The 22,104-nt window shown below is 43.8% G+C and overlaps 1 protein-coding gene across 1 annotated transcript in view; it reads right to left on the bottom strand.

Moving 5' to 3' along the window:
• sucla2 (succinate-CoA ligase ADP-forming subunit beta) overlaps positions 1–22,104 on the bottom strand; it is an 81,349-nt gene that overhangs the window by 8,508 nt on the left and 50,737 nt on the right. The window contains exons 5-8 of the mRNA XM_086006471.1: positions 14,955–15,083; positions 11,180–11,318; positions 8,957–9,118; positions 4,835–4,977 (exon numbers count right to left, since the gene is read on the bottom strand). Of these exons, the coding sequence (XP_085862597.1) occupies positions 4,835–4,977; positions 8,957–9,118; positions 11,180–11,318; positions 14,955–15,083 (573 nt within the window). The remainder of the gene's footprint in view (positions 1–4,834; positions 4,978–8,956; positions 9,119–11,179; positions 11,319–14,954; positions 15,084–22,104) is intronic.

Below are 22,104 nucleotides of genomic sequence, written 5' to 3'. Positions count from 1 at the left end.
GATCAAATCAAAATGAACCTGCAAAGTGCTGCTCAGTACCCAAAACTCCTTCACACAGCGTTGATTCTCTCTAGAAGTCAGTCAGTCTCTCTCAATGTATGGTGCAAAAATGTCACTAACAAAAAAAGGCAGGAAGCGGTCGCCTTTAAATAGCACTCCCCCAGTCCCTTCCTGATGGCAAAACGCTCCCCTCAGCCTGTCGTTGCTAGCGGCAGGCGGTAAGGCAGGGGGCGCCACTCAATATCTGGTCCGGGGCGTTGCACGCTCGACTGACATCACGATCTGCGGGCGCAGGAGATCGTGGCGGTAGCGTATAGCGCCGCCGCAAAATGTCTGGTCAATTGCGCGAGTGGCGCAAACATTGCCACGCCCGGGCGCTAGTTGCTTTGCGCCCAATTAGTGCCCTCTTAGGGCGCTAACGGGAGGTGCAAAGCAACTGAATTTTTCCCCCTTAGTGTGATCCTGGCTCAGTTAATAGCACTTTCATGTGAACTGGAAGGTTGTGGGCTCATATCCCATTCTAGGACACAAGCACATAATCTAAACCGACACATCAGCACAGTACTAAGGGACTGCAGCATTGTCAGAGGTGCCATGGTTTGGATGAATCATTAAACTGAGGTTTCATTTGCTTGTGCAGGTGGACTAAATGCAGGAAGACCTCCCAGTGTCCTGGCTAGCACTCATCCCTCAACCAACGCCACCAGATACTAGAAAATCGCTCACTCTCATCATTGCTGTCTCTGCGATCTAGTCAAGTGCAAATTGGCTTCTGCATTTGCCTACCCAACAGTGACTATGCTTCAAAAGAAAAGACAGACTTGCATTTATATAGCGCTTTTCATGACCTTCAGACGACCCAAAGCGCTTTACAACCAATGAAGTGCTTTTGAAGATAGTCACAGGTGTAATGTTGGAAACATGGCAGCCAATTTGCATACAGAAAGCTCCCACAAACAGTCATGTGATAGTAATCAGATAATCTGTTTTAGTGATGTTGGTTAAGGGATAAATATTGACCAGGACACCGGGGCTAACTCCCCTGCTCCTCTTCGAAATAGTGTCATGGGATCTTTTGCGTCCACCCAAGAGCAGACAGAGCCTTGGGTTAACGTCTCATCCCAAAGACAGCACCTCCAACAGTGTAGCACTCCCTCAGCACTGCACTGGAGTCAGTCCAGATTTTTGTGCTCAAGTCTCTGGAGTGGGACTTGAACCTACAACCTTCCGACTCAGAAGCGAGTGCGCTACCTACTGAGCCATGACTGACACAAAAAGTAATTTGCATGTAGCACTTTGATGTGTTTCTCAGGACTGATAATATGCTATATAAATAGATGTCTGTATTTTAGCCCATTGCTAATTTATTAGTGTTAGGTGGAAACCCCAGTTTCTTTAGCGCATTATTCCATTTGCAATTCACTCCTTTTGTTAAGAAATCCTGTTACTTTTCTCCTGCTGCTCCTTTTCCCTCTTTGGGATATCCAGCACCATCTGTTCCCTTAGTCCTACAGCACAGTACTTTTTACGTTTGCGTAACTAGAATTGCTGGTTCAGCAGAGCCCTCTTATCCTATTAAATTATTCAGACATATTTAGGACATAAAATAGTTTTTATAAAAACAAATGAAAAAAGATAAAGATTATAACATTTTAGAAATAGTTCACAAACATTGCAAAGCAGGTAATGGAAGGATTAGAATCAGAACTGTAGAAATTTCCATACCATGAATGAAAATGGCAAGGCTCATTTAGGCTGAAAATCAAATGGTTCAACTGTATTTTCATATTAAATTTAGGTTAGCTGTTGTTAACTGGGGTGCTTTAACCCAGAAATATTAAATAGTCTTGGGGCCTAAAACTAGAATTGATCGGAAACATCTAGAGTTCAACAATAAGAAAAAAAAATTAAAACGGTACAAATAACAGGCTTTGCTGTATTTAGGTTAAGAAGTTTATGGCGATTTGTTTTTGCCACAGAGAAAACAGAGTGCATAGCTGCTGAACTTCATTGAAGGGAATGGTCACACCAAGAATTACAACTTTTTAAAGCAGCAATTAGATTAGTGACATTACTCACAGTAAATCAGGTGAAAAACTGTTTTATATTGACAGGAGCATTAGATCATGTGATGTATAATTTATTATTCTGCTGGTATGGTTTGAGCTATGCTAATGTGGCCTGGCCATTTTCAGGCCATAAAGTCTAATCACTAAGTAAACACTGCCTAAGGTCAATCAGCTCAATTGCTGTTTGGCGAGGGGAATCAGTGCTCTCTCTTCTCTATGTACTTCTGAATGTCTGAAGATTGACAGATGCTCTCAAAACTTTCAGGAGGTACACAGTTAAAAATGGATTTGCTGCTGGTGTATCTGTCCAGAATGTAATCTACTACTAAATAAAAGGCATTAACAAACACATTACCTGTGCTCAATGGTTCAGGATAATTTCACTGTACAAGGTGCTTCTGTTTTAATTCCCAGACTTTATAAGTCGCTTTTGTTTCTGTGATGGGGTGGGGTGGGGTAGTAATCAACCACAAATTCTTTTCAAAATGTGGTCCTGGTATTGTTATGCACCCGTCACCTCTCTGCTGTCTCAGACAGCGAATGATGTGCAGTATGGAGAGTTTACAAGAATGTCTTCAAACCATCACTATGTTTTGTACAACCCTGAAAACTGCAACATTAGTGTTTTCTTCCTTTTTTTATATATAAAAAGGGGAGCAATGAATTTGTAACTCAATAAAAACAGATTTCCATTCAGAAAGGCCAACCACATTTTTAGTTGCATTTGGGACCACTTGTTCAGAGCACCCAGCATTACACTATCATTTAATTAATAAAGTTCAAGCCTAGTAGGTATTTTAAATGAATTCACCAACATATGTCAGCAGAGTATGACACGGCCTGACATCCGCAATTTGACACTCGGCAAGTTGCTGATCTTGGTTTGGTTGTCATGGAGACAGCTCAAGGGCGTTCCCATATGACGAACTTTTCTTGCAAGCCAACCAGCAACTGGTTACAAAGCAGACTGACCTTGGTGACATTCCAAGTTTCTACAGGGGTTGTTTTTTTTTTTTTTTTAATTCGTTTGTGGGATGTGGGCGTCGCTGGCAAGGCCAGCATTTATTGCCCATCTCTAATTGCCCTCGAGAAGATGGTGGTGAGCCGCCTTCTTGAACCGCTGCAGTCCGTGTGGTGATGGTACTCCCACAGTGCTGTTAGGGAGGGAGTTCCAGGATTTTGACCCAGCGACGATTAAGGATTGACGATATACTTCCAAGTCAGGATGGTGTGTGACTTGGAGGTGGTGGTGTTCCCATGCGCCAGCTGCCCTTGTCCTTCTAGGTGGAAGAGGTTGCGGGTTTGGGAGGTGCTGCCGAAGAAGCCTTGGTGAGTTGCTGCAGTGTTATCTTGTAGATGGTACACACTGCAGCCACGGTACGCCAGTGGTGGAGGGAGTGAATGTTTAAGGTGGTGGATGGGGTGCCAATCAATTGGATGCTTTGTCCTGGATGGTGTCGAGCTTCTTGAGTGTTGTTGGAGCTGCACTCATCCAGGCAAGTGGAGAGTTTCTTGTCAATGGTGACCCCAGGATGCTAATTGTGGAGGATTTGACGATGGTAATGCCATTGAATGTCATGGGGAGGTGGTTAGACTCTCTCTTGGTGAAGATAGTTATTACCTGGGACTTAAGTGGCAAGTAACATTCCCACCACACATCAGTCCAAGCCTGAATGTCGTCCAGGTCTTGCTGCATGCGGGCACAGACTGCTTCATTATCTGAGGAGCTGTGAATGGAACTGACTATCCACTGACTATCAGTGAACATCCCCACTTCTGACCTTATGATAAAGGGAAGGACATTGATGAAGCAGGTGAAGATGGTTAGGCCTTGGACACTGCTGAGGAACTCCTGCAGCGATATCCTGGGACTGAGATGATTGGCCTCCAACAACCACAAAAACTTTCCTTTGTGCTAGGTATGACTCCAGCCAGTGGAGAATTTACCCCCGATTCCCATTGACTTCAATTTTACTAGGGCTCCTTGATGCTACAACCGGTCAAATGCTGCCCTGATGTCAAGGGCAGTCACTCTCCCCTCACCTCTGCAATTAAGCTCTTTTGTCCATGTCTGGACGAAGGCTGAAATGAGGTCTGGAGCTGAGTGGCCCTGGCCGAATGCAAACTGAGCATGAGTGAGCAGGTTATTGGTGAGTAAGTGCCGCTTGATAGCACTGTTGATGACACCTTCCATCACTTTGGTGATGATTGAGAGTAGACTGATGGGATGGTAATTGGACAGATTGCATTTGTCCTGCTTTTTGTGGACAGGACATACCTGGGCAATTTTCCCACTTTGTCGGGTAGATGCCAGTGTCGTAGTTGTACTGGAATAGCTTGGCTAGAGGCACGGCTAGTTCTGGAGCACAAGTCTTCAGCACGACAGCTGGGGTGTTGTCAGGGCCCACAGCCTTTGATGTATCCAGTGCGCTCAGCTGTTTCTTGATATCATGTGGAGTGAATCGAATTGGCTGAAGACTGGCTTCGGTGATGGGCCCCAACAGCTTGTGCTCCAAAACTAGCCGCGCCTCTAGCCAAGCTACTCCAGTACAACTGGCATCTATAACTATCTGAGTATTGGCAGACTGGATAGCACAGGCTCCCTGTCCACTCTCCTTTGCTGAGAGACTGGTACACTGGAAAGGTGGACAAAAAAAATAACTGCTTAGGTCATCGAAGGAATGGAGGAACATTTAGAATCATGAAAACCCCAGTCAAATCCAAACAGTTGTAATGGGAGATGGTAATAATTTACCCCCACTCACCTTTTTGTTTGAAGTAATAAGTCTAAATGCCTCATTCACTTGCTGAGCTGTTGCCCCACCACCTACATCTAGAAAGTTGGCAGGCGATCCTCCATGAAGCTTTATGATATCCATTGTGGCCATAGCCAGCCCTGCACCATTTACTGCAAAATAAAATACCCACCAATGATATGCAACCAGCCCATGTTTAACAAAACAAAAGCAGCAAAGGCTCAGAAAAATCTCCCATAAATAGGGAATCATCTCAGTCAAAAAATGACTTGAAAGTAAAATGCACACAGACATGCAAATATCAACATAAACTAAAAAGACCCCTTAAATCAGTCTTTTCTTGAATCAACGAACTGCCTTTCTTTTTCTCAATGCTTCCACATTACTTTAGACACATTTTACATTATTAAAAAATGGGCAAACACTTTTAAACAAAGGTTCAAGTTTACATTTTTGAACAAAGATTCAACTATGCTAATTTGCTTCATTGATATTGTGTCCCATTACAGTAAGGCATTTATTTACTGTAATGCAACATGGAGCCAGGCTGTCCAGCCCAGCCAGTCCACGTTAGTGTGTATCCCCCACACAGGGTACAGTTCCAAACTTGCCGAACATTTCTAACTGAAGTTCTGATTAATCCAGAAATATCTACACTGTACAAATCATTTAAAGCTAGTAGATAGGTACAAAAAGCAACCAAAAAGGTGAATGGAATGTTGGCCTTTATCTTAAAGGGGCTGGATTACAAAGGGGAGGAAGCTATGCTTCAGTTGTATACAGCCTTGGTCAGACCTCATCTGGACCAGTGTGTTGAGTTTTAGGCACCACACCACAGGAAGGATACATTGGCCTTGGAGCGGGTATAGCGCAGATTCTCCAGAATGATGCCGGGGCTTAGAGGGTTAAATTGAGGGCATAAACTTGCCTTGTATTCCCTCGAGTGTGGAAGGTTAAGGGAGTGATCTGATCGCGGTGTTTAAAATGTTAAAAGGATTCGATACAGTAGATACAGAGAAACTATTTCCTCTGGTGGAGAATCGGAAACGAAGCAACGTAAATTAGAGCTAGGCCATTCCATTCAGCAGGGAAATCAGGAAGCACATCTTCACACAACGGGTAGTGGAAATCTGGAATTCTCTCCCCCAAAGAGGCTTTGGATTATGGGACAATTGGAGCTTTCAAGATTGAGATCAGTAAATTTGTTAATTAAGGATATCAAGGGATATGGAGCCAAGGTGGGTAAATGGAGTTGAAGCAGAGATCAGCCATGATCTAACTGAATGGTGGAACAGGCTCATGGGGTTGAATGGCCTAACCCTGTTCAGCGCACTGTCAACGACCTATATTACAAGTGCACTCCAAGCAATGAGACCACCCAATGAGCAGTCTCATCCCTACCTTGATTGTGGAGTCCTGCCAGCATGGATTGGTAGACAACCAGTCCCCCGCTGGCTTAATGGGTACTAACATAGTGTAATACCAAGCCATACGCACCAGATGATCCCAGGTTTAATCCTTGGTCTGTGCAAAGTTAGCAGATTTCATCCAGGGCAGTAGGTGGGTAATACAACTGGTTTAGATGGGCAATAAATAAATGAATCAGTTCCTGCCATTCCTGATCAGTGACCACCCCCCCTTACTGGAACGGGCACAGGGATGGACATTGTTAAATAATCAGCTGTCTAGGCTCACACATGAAGAATGACCACTTGTGTGAAGTACTAGACAGCAACTAGGATCTGTGGAAGTGTACTTCAGTAGGAGAAAGTGCCTACAGGAGAGGAGGAAGAAAATTGGGGAGCTGGGGAAAGAGCTGATCAATACAGTCTGCTCTCAGATCCACACCCAGCAAGGTTTCCCTTTTCAGAACGGGCACCTCGAATCAAATGTTTGCATGCTGGTACTAGAGGAAGTGGTCCTGGTTGATAAAGGACACAGCGCTGGATTACATAGAATTTACAGCTCAAAAACAGGCCATTCGGTCCAACTGGTCTATGCTCGACATGAGCCTCCTCCCACCTTGTCAACATATCCTTTTATTCCTTACTCCCTCATGTACTTAATCTAGCTTCCCCTTAAGAAGGGGATGCGAGACCAAGGGTAGTAGAATCCATACACTTATTTGTATGGTGTTTGCTGTTTCATGGAACTGTTGCAGTGTGTTAATCAGGGCAGCTTTACTAACTAGGAGGTACCAGCTTCCAATATTGGAACAGTGTAATAGCTCTGTTAGTAACATGACACAATATACAATAAGAAATTGAGAGTCTGATTGTCTCCAAATAAGTGGGGTATTTAAAATTACGGTGATAATTTGGTCTTTTGTATGGCAGTATAGAAGATTTAGACTTGTGGTTCAACACAATGGTGTAATTAACATGCTTTTTTAAACAGATAACCAAGAGAACAAAAGTAGTAACTTTTTGCACCTGTATAACACCATATCACACCTCTCGGGTGTCACAAAGCTCTTCACATACAACTAATTACTTTTAAAGTGCAGTCAACTATTGCTATGTAGGTGAATGCAGCAGTCATTTTGCACACAGCAAGGTCTCAAACAACAATGAGATGAATTACCAGTGCATCTATTTTTGGTGATGTTGGTTGAGAGAAGAATGTTAGTCAAGGCACGAAGGAACTCCCATGTTCTTCTTCAAATAGTGCCATGGGATCTTCTGTCTGAACAAGCAGACGGGCTCAGTTTAACATCTCGTCCCAAAAATGGTACCTCCAATACTACATTTATAAGTGTCAGCCTAGGTTATGTGCTCACGCCCTGGAGTGGGGTTTGAACCCACAACCTTCTGACTCAAATGAGCATGCTACCAACTGAGCCAAGCGGAGAATGAAAATCAAAGTGTGAATTTTAAAATGATTAATATCTTAGACATGCACATGGACCTGCTTATGAGTCATTGTCAAAAGGAACCCAGGTGCTTGATGAGCTATATTTTTTCAGTAACATAGGGAGGAAACAGCACCTTGCAGTTCCATTGACAAGAGATAGGCTGGGCAAAACTTAGTTTCCAAAATTAACTCAAGATTTGGTAAGGGAAAGACATTGGGCCGGATTTAGCTGTGAATGGCGAACAAATGGCGCCAGCTGTTCGTTGTACTTTCACTTGCCCATAGACTTTCCATTGTGGTTTTGTACAAGAAGTTGCTGTCAAAGTGACATCCAAATGGCACGGCGCCCTCTACAGGGCATCTGGGACCTGTGTGAACAGGGCAAGCAATCGTATTTCTCCATAACCAGATTGAAGAATTGTTAATGAGGCACGTAGTCTGAACCAGGAAGTGCAAGAATAGTGAATTCCATGTCAAATCAGGTACAGAAAGTAAAATAAGAGAGAGGGAAAGAAAGATTGGATTAAGAGAACAAAAAGAGACAAAGAAAAAACAAAAAGAGACTTGTAATAGTTCGTTTTCAGTGCCAGAGAGGTTGTTTGGCAGTAATTAAGACTTAGCACGTTGTTAAAAGGGTGCTTAGATTGGAATGGACAAGCCCTAACTTTGTGTGACAAGTTTAGTCCCTATCTACCATGCAAGTACAGGAACGTCACGCTGTTTAATGTATTTGAATGGTAAGTCAGAAGGTCAGATGCCATTTTCGCAAAGCTGATGGAGGGGCAGCGCATCTCTGACAACAGCTTCCAGATTTTCACGTTTAACTGTGCATGCATGCTCGCTGATCCGCGCATAAATAACGGTGAACGCCGTTAGCCTCACCGTTATTTTCACAGTAAATTCTGGCCCATTAAGTCAATTTCAAATGCTACACATATTTTCACTTGAGAGGACTAATAAGTATATTGTGATAATATAGTCTCTCTCTCTCTCTCAATTGGAACAGGGAGAGCACAGCGGTTAACAAAAACTATCATGCACAATTTGGTTTGCACAATTTATTTGGATTTAGAGTTAAATGCTGATCAAGTTAGATGCCCTTAGATTGTCAAAGGAAACTGCAGTAATTTGCATGCACAAACAAGCTAAACGACAAACGTAAAGTTTAAGGTAAACTATGTGGAATAAGGAAATAACCTTAACACAATCTGGGCAGAATTGTTTTTCTCAGTTGATTCTATTAATTAATCGGTGATGTATTCAAGCCCCATTTCTTACCCAAACAACCAATGTTTCCATCCAATCCAATGTAACTGAGCTCTAAATCAGCTGCTTGCTTGTCTTGTTCATCCTCTTGACTCCAGTCCTGCTGGGCAAAAATATCCTTCTGCCGATAGGCAGCATTAGAATCAAAGTTGATCTTTGCATCCATGCACATCACTGCAAACAAAAGGTTATGGCTGAAAAATGCATCACTAATACAGCAGTAATTGAATAAACGGTTGGCAACTATTAAGAATTTATTGCATTGTAGAGATGTCAACTGGTAAATGGCAGCCAATTAGTCTAGACCAACCCAAAAAAATTCAATTAGGTTGAGTGACGCATAAACATCATGGGAACAGCATTATTCCTCAAGTAGCAGATAAAACTGAGGTAGTAAAACAGTACCGTCATTTTAGTATTTTAGTGCCTGTTGTGTTGTGTGTGCTTGTGGTCATTAACAACCAATTAGATATAGCAATTTTCATGCGAGTCCATCAACAACATTTTCCCCAATATCATTTGAACAGTAGAACTAGAACTAGCAGTCGTGACCAGGATACTTGGCTTTTCTATCCAAAAAAGGACACGTGGAAGCAACTCACTCCATGAAGGGATGGGGAGACCATTTAAAGAGAACAGGCGTTGGCCTGTTTTTCTAAAACACCAACAGCCACATGTTTTTTCATCACAAATAAAGGAATATTTCAAAAAGAATAACCTAGGCTACGATTGGTGTAATGCACTTTTTGCTACAAATGTGCCCAGGTAACTGTTTAAGATGTGATTTAGGATCAAGGGCAAATTATGAAGACAAGTGGCAGGAGATCCTTCCCCAATCTACCAAAACTACATCTATGCTGGTATTTTTAATAACTGATCTTGTTGAATGTGTAGAAACCACTGGTTCAAGGATTATGCTGAATGGTTCTAAAGGCGTTAGTATTTGTTCACCCTATGAAAGCGATGCAAGTCCACATTCAGAAGTATTACGCTATTGGAGGTGAAATGTATTTTTTTGCTCTTCCATTGCAAGTGGATGGATTTGTTGGCTGAATACAATATAAATAGAGAACGTATCTGAATAACTGTGTGCATTTAATTACGATGTTTCGGAAGTCTTATCGCATCAACTCCTTAACAATGGCCCAGAAATTCGGGTCCCAACGCGTGAATACGCACGGGGTACTCACGCGTAGGCCCAACGAAAATGCCGGTTTCGTGCATGCACTGTGCATGCGCAGGAAACCGGCACTTCCGTTCCCCTGAAAGGGGTTCAGTGGTCGAGCGCGTGCGCATTGAACTTACGTTTTTTTTGCAGGTTTCTCCGGGAGGGTAAGTCTCCAGCAGTTACACTTTTAAAAAGCAGGCGCAAGGCCTGCTTTTAACAAGGTAAGTGGTGAATTAATTAAAATTAAAACATTTTTTCCCCCACAGGTTTATTATTTTTAAATACTTTAAAAGGTAAGTTTATTTTTAGCCCCGTTAGAAAATGTAATTAATTTTTTCAAAAATTTAAATTGTTTAATAGTTATTTCATGTAATTTAGTTATTTTTAAAATGTGATTTAAAAAAAATTATTTGAAGTTTTAGTGATGTTTTGGGGCTTATAGTATTTATAGGTTTGACAGCTCCTCCTGTCAAACTTATGAATGAAGCATTCCCTGCTACCATTGGTTCTCCATGGCCCACGTGATCCCAGGGGATGCATCGAACTAACTGTGCCCCTGGGATACACAAACACTGCGCGCCGGCAGTTGAAGGAGGCCCAGGATCGGAATCCCACGCGGGCCCACAGCTCAACGGCGTTAGGTAAGTGCAGGTCGGGGGCTTGCACCCACGGAAAGCCCCCGACCCGAATTTCTGGGCCACTATGTTCCTTTTCAAGTCTCTTGTGCCAAGACCCATTAAATGTAATGACACATTGGCCCAGAATTTCCTGGAAACTTGCGCCATTACGTTGTGGGGCCAGTTTTACAGTGCAAAAGTCCCAGGAAATTATGGGGCAAGTGACTTACGCTATGCCATCATTTCCTGGGACTTTTGCGACGCTCCACCATTTCTTTTGCAGAAACACTGAAGAGTTAATGAACATAGTTCCGCCCCCATCCACTAATTTGGAATTTAGAAATGGCCAGTTTTTTTTTTTTTTTTTAAATTTATATAAAAGTACGGACCCCTCTCAGCATAAAATCTTATTAAGCAAATCCGAAATAAAAGCAGGCCAGGGTACATTACCAATCCCAGAGACATCCTCCGCCATAGGATTTATCTCTACCATACTGGCATCATATTTGATAAACAGCTCATACAATTTGATCATGTTCTCTGCTGCATCTTCTACGACATTAGGTGGAAAACCCATTTTCCGTGCAACCTGGAAAAATGACATTTTAACACAGAAATTAACATTAAAATGCTAATCCCTTTTAAAGTAGTCTTTGCCAAAAGATGAATAGCTGTCTAGGTCTACACATTACCTGTATGATTTTAGTATTTTGTAGAGTGTAAAAATTCCATTTTAAAATGCACCAGTTTAAAATTATTCAACAAAGATAGAAAGCTTAGGTTCCAAAGCAAACAGCGAACAGATTAGTTCAAAAAATACTGCAAGAGCAGAGGATGCTTTGAATGTGCCAATGTTTCAATCAATAGAAAAAATATCCCTAAATAAAATGTAAAAATGATCTCAGTGGTAGCACTCTTGAACCCACAACCTTCTGATTCAGGGGCAAGTCCCACACCAGAGACTTCAGCACACATTGGACAGCTGACATTTCAGTGCAGTACTGAGGGAGTGTTGAAGATGACGTTTTTCGGAGGAGATGTTAAACCAAATAACCCGTCTGCCCTCTCAGGCAGATGTAAAAGATTGCACGGCATTAGTTAAAGAAGCGCAGGGGTGTTCTCTTGGTGCCCTGGCCAACATATATCCCTCAACCAACACCACAAAAAAAATTATCTGGTCATATATCTCACTGTTATTTGTGAAATCTTGCTGTGCACAAATTGGCTGCCAGGTATATTACATTTCAACAGTGGCTACAGTTCAAAAAGTACTTGATTGGCTGTGAAGCACTTCAGGAGGTCCGGAGGATGTGAAAGGAGCCATAGAAATGTAAATACTTTCTTTAAAATTAGAAACTATCTAAATTGGGATGGTGCTGTGCACAAGAGCTCCAGACAGTGGAGCTCAGCTTTGTGCCCGCAAATTCCTGCGCACGCTGACTTTATTCCGCTTGGATAAATCTGGACACCACATTTCAGAAAAAATGTAAAGGCCTTAAAAAGGGTTCAGAGAAGGTTTACCAGGGATGAGGGACTTCAGTTATGAGGAGAGGTTGGAAAAGTTAGGACTGTTCCCCTGGGAACAGAGAAGGTTAAGAGGTGACCTAAGAGGTTTTCAAGATAATGAGAGGTTTTGATAGAGAAAAACTATCCCCTCTGGTGAGTGGGTCAATAATCAGAGGTCGTAGATTTAAACTTGTTGGCAAAAGATCTAGTGGGGAGACGAGGAAAAATGTTTTCACTCAAGGAGTTGTCGAGATCTGGAATGTTCTACCTGAAAAGGTGGTGGAAGGGAGTTGGACAGTGACTTGAGGATGAGGAACATGTGGGGTTACGGACCGGGTGGGGAAGACTAAGCACAATTGCTCTTTCAAAGAGCCGAAATAGGCATGACGGGCCAAATGGCCTCCTTCTGTGTTGTAAAGGTTCTGATTCTATGACTCTAGGGTTGTCTCGTTTCAATTGTGTATTCTGAGAGAGGCTCTAAGTGGAGGCACAAAGAGAAGGGAGAAAAAGTATAACCACAAACTGCTCTCATGCAGCTCTTAGTCATTGAACAAAAAGCAGCACAGAGAACAGAAGGGGGTTGGGGAAGAGAAACAAAATACGGCCACAAAGTTATGTATATCTAAACTGAAAAAATAATTCAATTCAAAAATCAAAGACGTTTCCTTTCCCCGCCGCTATTTTTGAAAAGCATCTCCTCCCCATTGCTCTGGACAGCAAACGTCCCCCCATTCTACCAATACTACTTAAAGTGGGATGTGTGTTAGATCAGGCCTCCAACTGGCCCTCCATTGGGGTGATCTGAAAACTGGGTACTTGACCTCTTTATAAAAGAGTGGTGTGGGTAACCAGGAGTACTGGGTTTGATGTGGAACGAGCCTTTTGCTCAGTGGTAGCATGCCCGCCTCGGAGTCAGAAGGTGCAGGGTTCGGCCCTTCTCCAAACAGCCCCAGCAAGTGTAGACCGGAGCCCCGGATCTGAATGTTTGGTTGACATTAGGCAGGATTCTCCTGTCTGGTAGAAGTGGTAGTTGGAGGCCTCCCCGCCCATTAGCGCAGCAGCATGCTGCTTGGTTCCAACAGATCACTCACAATATCACGTTCTTCAGTAATCCGGTGGTGCAGCATGCTGCTGCGCTAATAAAGAAGAAAATCTTGCATTTATATAGCGCTTTTCACGACCTCAGGATGTCCCAAAGCACTTTACAGCTGATTAAGTACTTTTTAAAAGAATGTTGTAACGCAGGAAACACAGCAGCCAATTTGCATACAGTAAGGTCCCACAAACAGCAATGTGATAATGACCAGATAATCTGTTTAGTGATGGTGGCTGAGGAAGTATAGTGTAGGCTCACTGATGAGCTAGGAGGAGAAAATTGGAAAAGAAAAATAGAAATATTGTCGACATGTACACTGAAACCTGTAAATTAGGGACACCCAAGAGACTTGCATCAGGTGTCCTTATTTCCAAAATGGTCATTGCATGCACAGTAAACCAGATGAGTCAACTATTTCAGGATTGCCTGCATCTCCTGCAGCATTCCTTCTTTTTTTTCCCCACCCTCACCTGGGATCGTGCCTAATTCTGGAACCCTGCCAGCAGGATGTGATTTCAGGTCAATTTCTGTTTGTTGGGTTTCGTAGCACATTGCCATCCCAGGGTGTTTTTCCATTGAGGGAGGAATGTCCTGATCCTGGGATCTGCTACATTGGCAGCCGTAGTGCCGCAGTGCCTGGCAGATCCCAGCCAAATTTGGGGAGGGGGGGGGGGGGGGGGCGGAGGGAATTAATGTCCTGCAGAGCCATGTCCGGGACCCCCTCCCACTGTGTACTGCAGCTGCTGGGGGGTGGGTAGGGGGCTGTTAGCAGTTCATCAGTGCCTGATGTACTGGTGAAGTAGGGTTTCCAACAATGGTTGTAGGCATTCCTGGAGGTTTGATCACATGATATCAGACCACCTGACCTCTACAAATGTTATTGGATCTACCTTATAAAAAGGGTCCCCTGTAGTTGAGAATCTATTTGTTGTTTTGCGCCAGAAGCTGTTGTGTGAGATGTTCCAAGAACTAAGAGGCCACCTGAGAGCAGGTGAAGAAGGGAAATCAATGGCGGGGAAAAGGGGAAACCATTATATCTATCTCTTCCCCCCCCACCCCCCTCTCCCTCTCCCTCTTTCCCAACTATTGAGCCTCCCTCCCCACCCAATTTCAGGGGCCCTCAATTCCTGACTTCCCAACCCACCCCCACCAGCAGTTTCCAGCTTTTGTGCGATGGAGATCTCTTTGCCCAGCATCCATAGCGGCAGAGAAGCCCCTCTATCACAGTGATAGAGCCGTGCAAGCATTCAATTGCAGAGATAGAGCAGTTTCTCATGCAGGACAGTGTTCGCTATTTAAAAAGCCATTTTTTCACCTGCTGCTGCCTGGTACTTAGCTGCGTGTCTGTTTTTTAAGCTGTAAACAGACTTGGTGCATTGAAGGCTGGCAGTAGTTCCTAATTTGCGAGTGTTCATGGTTTCAAGGTGCAGTTTTTATCTATTACAATGTAAATTATTTGGGACTGTCAGTAAGTGTCCTTTTTTTTTTTAAATATACTGGTGTCCGTTTCTACAGGTTTCACTGTATATGAACTGATTGTAGTACAATCATTGGTTCCAAAAATAGGAAATTCAACTATCTGAGTTCTATCCAGTTTTCATGTTTGGAATTTCTGAGCATTACCTTGACAGCTTGCTCTTTCTTGATGCCTTCAAGTATATCAATGGGCTCCTTAACAATTGCTTCAGGGTATTCAGCTGCTATATCCTCTATATTAACTCCTCCCTGTGAACTGCCTATTAATACTGGCCCCTAAAGAAGAAAAAAATAAAGATTAGTTGGCATAAATGAAATCTCTTTCTCAGTACTAGGTGGAAACAACTATTGCACCGAGAGTCATTTTAGAAGACTAGAGAAATACATTTGGGCTATAAACATAGCACCACCCAAAAACACATCACTGCACAGTCCCAAAGAGTATGTCATAGAGTCATAACGGCACAGGAGGCGGCCATTCGGCCCAGTGAGTCCATACTGGCTCTCTGTAGAGAATCCAGTCAGTCCCATTCCCCTGCTCTATCCCCGTAGCCCTGCAAGTTTATTTCCCTCAAGTGCCTATCCAGTCACCCCTTGAAAACATTGAGTGTCTCCGCTTCCACCACTTCTGTCGGCAGCAAATTCCAGGTCATCTCCACTCGCTGCGTAAGAGAGTTTTTCCTCACATCCCCCCTGTATCTCTTGCCCAAAACCTTAAATCTGTGTCCCCTAGTCCTTGTACCATCAACTAGTGGGAACAGCCTTTCCCCGTCTAGCCTATCCAAACCCGTCATAATCTTGTACACCTCTATCAAATCACCCCTCAATCTCCTTTGCTCTAATGAAAACAAATCCAGCTTCTCCAACCTGTCCTTGTAGCGAAGATCCCCCATCCCCAGAACCATTCTGGTAAATCTCCTCTGCATCCTCTCAAGGGCCTTCACATCCTTTCTGAAGTGTGGTGACCAGAACTGGATGCAATACTCCAGTTGTGGCCTAACCAGTACTTTATAAAGGTTCAGCATAACTTCTCTACTTCTGTACTCAATACCTCTATTTATGAAGCCCAGATCCCATATGCTTTGTTAACCACTCTCTCAATATGTCCTGCCACCTTCAGGGACCTATGCACATTAACTCCCAGGTCCCTCTGTCCCTGCACACTGTTTAGAACTGTGCCATTAAGTGTATATTGCCTCTCCCTGTTCCTTCTGCCAAAATGCATCACCTCACACTTCTCTATTAAATTCCATCTGCCACTTGTCTGCCCATTCTGCTAGCCTTTCCATGTCCTGTTGCAGTCGATTAGTATCATCATCACTGTTTGCCACACCCCCAAGTTTGGTGTCATCGGCAAATTTAAAAATTCTACTCTATTCCAATATCCAGGTCATTTATATATTCCAATATCCAGGTCATTTATATGTATCATAAAAAAAAGCAGTGGCCCCAGCACTGACCCTTGGGGAACACCACTGTCTACCTTCCTCCAGTCTGAAAAAGTGCCATTTACCACAACTTGCTGTTTTCTGTCCTTAAGCAAATTCCTTATCCAAGCTGCCACTGACCCACCTATTCCATGAGCCTCAATTTTGTTAACCAGCCTTCTATGTGGTTCTTTGTCAAATGCCTTCTGAAAATCCATGTAGACAACATCCATGCATTCCCTTCATCAATCCTCTGTTACTTCATCAAAAATTCAATTAGATTAGTCAAACACGATCTGCCTTTTACAAATCTGTGTTGGCTCTCCTTAATTAGCGTAAACCCCTCCAAGTGCCCGTTAATTTTTTCCTTGATTATTATTTCTAAAACTTTACCCATCACTGATGTTAAACTGACTGGCCTGTAGTTACTAGGATTGTCCTTGCACCCTTTCTTGAACAATGGTGTCACATTTGCCACTTTCCAATCCTCAGGTACCTCCCCCGCATCTAGCAAAGATTGGAAAATTATGGCAGGTCCTTCCGCTATCTCCTCCCCCAATTCCATTAGTAACCTGGGATGCAAGCCATCTGGACCAGGCAACTTGGCCACTCTAAGCATACCCAGCCTTTCTAGTACACCCTGTCTATCAATTTTCACCCCTTCCATTGCTTCTACCTTTTCCACTTCTACCGATATTTTATCAGCATCCACCTCCTTAGTAAACACTGATACAAAGTACTCTGAGTATTCTAGCCTTGCCCTGCGCCTCGAAGCATATATCACCTTCTTTGTCTCTAATAGGCCCCACCCGTCTCTTACTACCCGTTTACTGTTTACATGCCTGTAGAAGATTTTTGGGTTCCCTTTTATTTTAACTGCCATTCTACTCTCATATTCTCATCTTCACATCCCCTCTCAACTTATTGTATTTGGTCTGGTTCTCCCTTGAACAATTCATCTGACATGCATCATACACCCTCTTTTTTTGTTTCATCATCTTCTCTATCTCTCTCCCTCATCATCCAAGGAGCCCTTGCTTTGGTTCCCTTACCCTTCCCTCTTGTTGGAATGTACCTAGCTTGTACTTGGAACATCTGCTCCTTAAAGATCACCCATTGTTCAGTTACAGTTTTTCCTGTCAGTCTTTGGTTCCATTTTACCCTGGCTAGATTCTTTCGCATCTCATTGAAGTTAGCCCTATTCCAGTTTAGAAGTTCCACTCTAGATTGTTCCTTGCTCCACTCCATTGCTAATCTAAATCTTATGATACGATCATTACTCGTACCAAAGTGTTCTCCCAGACACTTGGTCGACCTGGCCCACCTCATTCCCCAGCACCAGATCCAGCAATGCCTCCTGCCTAGTTAGGCCAAGAAAATATTGGTCAAGGAAATTCTCCTGAACACATTTCAGAAATTCCTCTACCCTAGCATTATCCCATTCGATATTTGGGTAATTAAACTCCCCCAAAATCACAACTCTATAGCTCTTGCATACCTCTGCGATTTCCCTGCAGATTTGCTCCTCCACCTCCCTCTCACTATTTGGAGGCCTATAGAATACCCTCAATAGCTCCTCAACTCCAACCAAATTAATTCTGTCCTTGTCCCCTCAAGAACATCCTTCCTTTCCAACACTACAATGTCTTCCATAATCAGCACTGCCACCCCACCTCCCTTTTTTCCTTCCCTATCTTTTCTGAACAGCTTGTACCCTTGAATTTTAAGTGCCCAGTCCTCACCATTTAAGCCACATTTCCGTTATTGCCACAACATCATATTGCGTTTACGTGCATGCATTCTAAACCCATTTTTGAATTTTTTTGTAGTCTTTCTTAGTCTGCTCCTATCGAATATGGTACTACTACCTTCTCTAGTACTATCCAACACAATCACTCTTTTATGCGCCTTATTCCTCTTTTCTACTCCTACATGCTGGTGCCCATCCCCCTGCCAAGCTAGTTTAAACCCTCCCCAACAGCACTAGCAAACCTCCCCACAAGAATATTGGTCCCGGCTCTGTTGAGGTGTAACCCATGTACAGGTCCCACCTTCCCCAGAAACGGTCCCAATGTCTCAGGAATCTAAAGCCCTCCCTCCTGCACCATCTCTCCAGCCACACATTCATCTGTTCTATCCTCCTATTCCTGTACTCACTAGCACGTGGCACTGGGAGTAATCCAGAGATTACTATCTTTGAGGTCCTGCTTTTTAATCTCTCTCCTAGCTCCCTAAACTCTGCCTGCAGGACCTCATCCCTCTTTCTGCCTATGTCGTTGGTACCGATATGGACAACGACCTCTGGCTGTTCACCCTCCTCCCTCAAGAGTGTCCTGCAGCTGCTCAGTGACATCCTTGACCCTGGCACCAGGAGGAAACATACCATCCTGGAGTCACGTCTACGGCCTCAGAAACGTCTGTCTGCTCCCCTAACTATCGAATCCCCTACCTCTATTGCTCTTCCACTCTTTTTCCTCCACCCCCCCGCCCCCCCGTGCAGCTGAGCCACCCGTGGTGCCGTGGACTTGACTCCGGCTGCACTCCCCAGAGGAACCATCGCCCTCACTAGTACAGGAAACTTTGTGCTATCCGGCACCCACAGGACCGAGCTGCTGCCGTTGCCTCAAAACTGCCGTACTCTCCAGAGTTAATGTTGAGAGATACGGAGATTCTTATCTCCGTATTTGACAACAAACACTGTTGCTTAGCAACAGCTTCTAAACACTCGGGTGTGGCCTGCAAGCTCTGTAGCTGAAGCTGTTGCTATAGCTATAGCTACAGACCTTGCACAGCTTGACTGTTCAAACAAAGCAAAAAAAACGGCTGCTGATTTTTGCCGGTGGCTCCAGATTGCTGGATAGCTCACCTCCGGATAGCACAAAGTTTCCTGTACTTAGAACAGAATACTGGTTGGAGAGTGCAATGCACTCCGGGGACTCCTGCACTACCTGCCTGGTCCTCCTCTTCTGTCTGGCGGTCATCCACTCCTCTCTGCCTGCATACTCTTAAGCTGGCGGGTGACCACCTCTAGAAACGCGCTACCTACGTAACTCTCAGCCTCGCGGATGCACCGCAGTGACTCCAGCCGCTGCTCAAGCTCCGAAACCCAGAGCTCGAGCTGCTGTAGGTGGCGACACTTCCCACACATGTGGTCGTCCAAGCTACGCGAAGCGTCCAGGACTTCCCACATGGCACAGGATGTGCACGCCACGGGACTGAGCTGCCCTGCCATGCCCCGAAGTAACCCAGCAGAAATTAACTTAAAAAAACAAAAAACACTCCCCAGCTACTCACCAATTAGCTCTTTCCCTCTATTTAATAGGCTATTAACTAACTTAGCAAACAGTTTGGCAATTAGCCACTGGTCGATATCTATTTCACTTGTTCAGTATGCCCTCTTCGTGCGGCCTTCAAGATCAGGTGAATCAGGATGTGGGCATCGCTGGCAGAGCCCACATTTATTGCCCATCTCTAGGTACCCTGGGGTGGTGGTGGTGGTGGGTCTTCTTGATCCACTGCAGTTTGTGTGGTCATAGTTTGTAGCAGTTTGCTAGGTCACTTCAGAGTGTAGTTAAGAGTCAACCACACTGCTGTGGGACTGGAGCCACATATAGGCCAGACCGAGTAAGGACAGCAGGTTTCCTTCCCTAAAAAAGGACATTAGTGAACCAGTTGGGTTTTAAAATCAGAATCTGACAGTTTCATGGTCACTTTTACTGGTACCAGCATTTTATTTCCAGATTTTAAAAAAAAATTAAATTCTCAAACTGTCATGGGATTTGAAGTCACGTTCTCTCAAATAATAGTCCAGTAACATAACCAGTACACTACAGATTCATTGTTACTTCCAAGATTACCCAGATCATTTGCATAATTAGTGGCTGTTTTACTGGAACAAACTCAATGGTTTGCAACGCTAATGGATTGTGTGGGTTGATAGAATGGAATGCATGACAATGCTGTGGTGCTCTGATGTACCTCGTGCTATTTGTACACACAAAGGAATGTGTAGTAAAAATCAGTGGTGGGAAACAAGCCAGCTGTTTCACTGAAAACAATTCCTCCACAACCCACCACTTATTAACGGTGGGGGGGCGGGGGGTCAGCAAGAATATATTATAAACCAACAGTGTCAACCAAAATTACACGTTAAACTTGGAGTGCAATATCCAGTCACCAGTACAAGGCCCAAAGCCTGAAAGTTTCATTGGGCCAAAATATGCCATGAAAATAACGGTGAGGCTAATGGCACTCGCCGTTATTTATGCGTAAACGGTGCAGCAACTTCAGGTGAGGGGCAAATCTGCGGCTAAACGCAAATATCCAAAAATTGCTGTCCAAGTTGGGTCACCCCGTTAGCTTCACGAAAATGGCATCTCGCTGCCTGCCTCACTGTTGAAATGCATTGAATGGCGTGAAGTTGCTGTATCTGCGTGGTAGACACAAACTAAACTCACCACAGAAAGTGAAGTCTTGTCATTTCAAGTCTAAGTACCCTCTTAACGATGTGAACTGCCAACTGCCAGTCAACTTCTCTGACACTGAAAATGGACTCTTACAAGTGTGGAGTCTCGTTCCTTCAGATATTGATTGTTGGAGATTTTTAAAATGTTACTTTTTTTTCCCAATTCCTTCTTGTCTCTTTATCCAATTTTTCTTTCCCTCTTTATTTCTCTATCTGTACCCGATTTGACATTGAAATCATCCACTCTAATTTACACTTCCTGCTCTGTCCTTGCGCTGTTAATTTCACAATCCTTCAAGCTGATTGGTTAAGGCGGTACACAGTTGCTTGCCCAGTTCGCTCAGGTCCTAGATGTCCTGTTTCCCTCGCTGCGCCAGTATCAGCTCGCATTTTCAGTAACTTGCCACACAAAAAATTAAAAAACCTAAACGTGCAAGGGCAAGTCTAACTGGGCCAGAAATTCGGGTCCCCACAGGTGAGTATGCGCTGGGTACTCACGCGTAGGCCCAACGAAAGTGCCGGTTTCGTGCATGCACGGGAAACCGGAACTTCCATTCCCTTAAAAAGGGATTCACAGGTCGAACGCATGCGCCGGAGAGGCAGCGCGTATGCCTGGAACTTCCGTTTTTTTTGCAGGTTTCTCCGGGAGGGTAAGTCTCCAGGAGCTATGCTTTTAAAAAGCAGCCGCAAGGCCTGCTTTTAACAAGGTAAGTGGTGAATTGTTAAATTAAAACATTTTTTCCACAGGTTTATTATTTTTAAATACTTTAAAGAAAGGTAAGTTTATTTTTTGCCCCGTTAGAAACTGTAATTAATTTTTTCAAAAATTTAAGTTATTTTATGTAATTTAGTTATTTTAAAAATGTGATTTAAAAAAAAATGTATTTGAAGTTTTAGTTGTGTTTTGGGGCTGAATTGTATTCATAGATTTGACAGGTCTTCCTGTCAAATCTATGAATACAGATTCCCTGCTACCATTGGCTCTCCATGGCCCACGTGATCCCAAGGGACGCTTCGAACTAACTGTGCCCCTGGGATACGCAAGCACTGCGCGCCGGCAGTTGGCGCAGGCCCAGGATTGGAATCCCACGCGGGCCCACAGCACAACAGCCGGCGCGCTAGGTAAGTGCAGGTCAGTGGCTTGCACCCGCGGGAAGCCTCCGACCCGAATTTCTGGGCCCATTAGATGCCCTGCTACAGCAAATTATAGCCCATTACTTTATATAGTCATTGTCACAATTCAACTCAAACAACAGGAAGCAACCATCAAAATAGATTACGATCTTATAAACCCACAGAAATTTCCTCCAAGCAAAAGAAAACTGATTTAACCTTAGGTTTCACCCTTTGTTTAAAAAAGGGCTATTACTATGACTACTGAATGCTCAAAATAAGTGGTTCTCTT

Source organism: Somniosus microcephalus, chromosome 14, assembly GCF_052327205.1.
Source record: "Somniosus microcephalus isolate GS21.2 chromosome 14, FLI_Smic_1.0, whole genome shotgun sequence".
Taxonomy (NCBI): domain Eukaryota; kingdom Metazoa; phylum Chordata; class Chondrichthyes; order Squaliformes; family Somniosidae; genus Somniosus; species Somniosus microcephalus.
The sequence above is the reverse complement of the archived record's forward strand: the minus strand, read 5'-3'. Positions and strand labels throughout refer to the sequence as shown.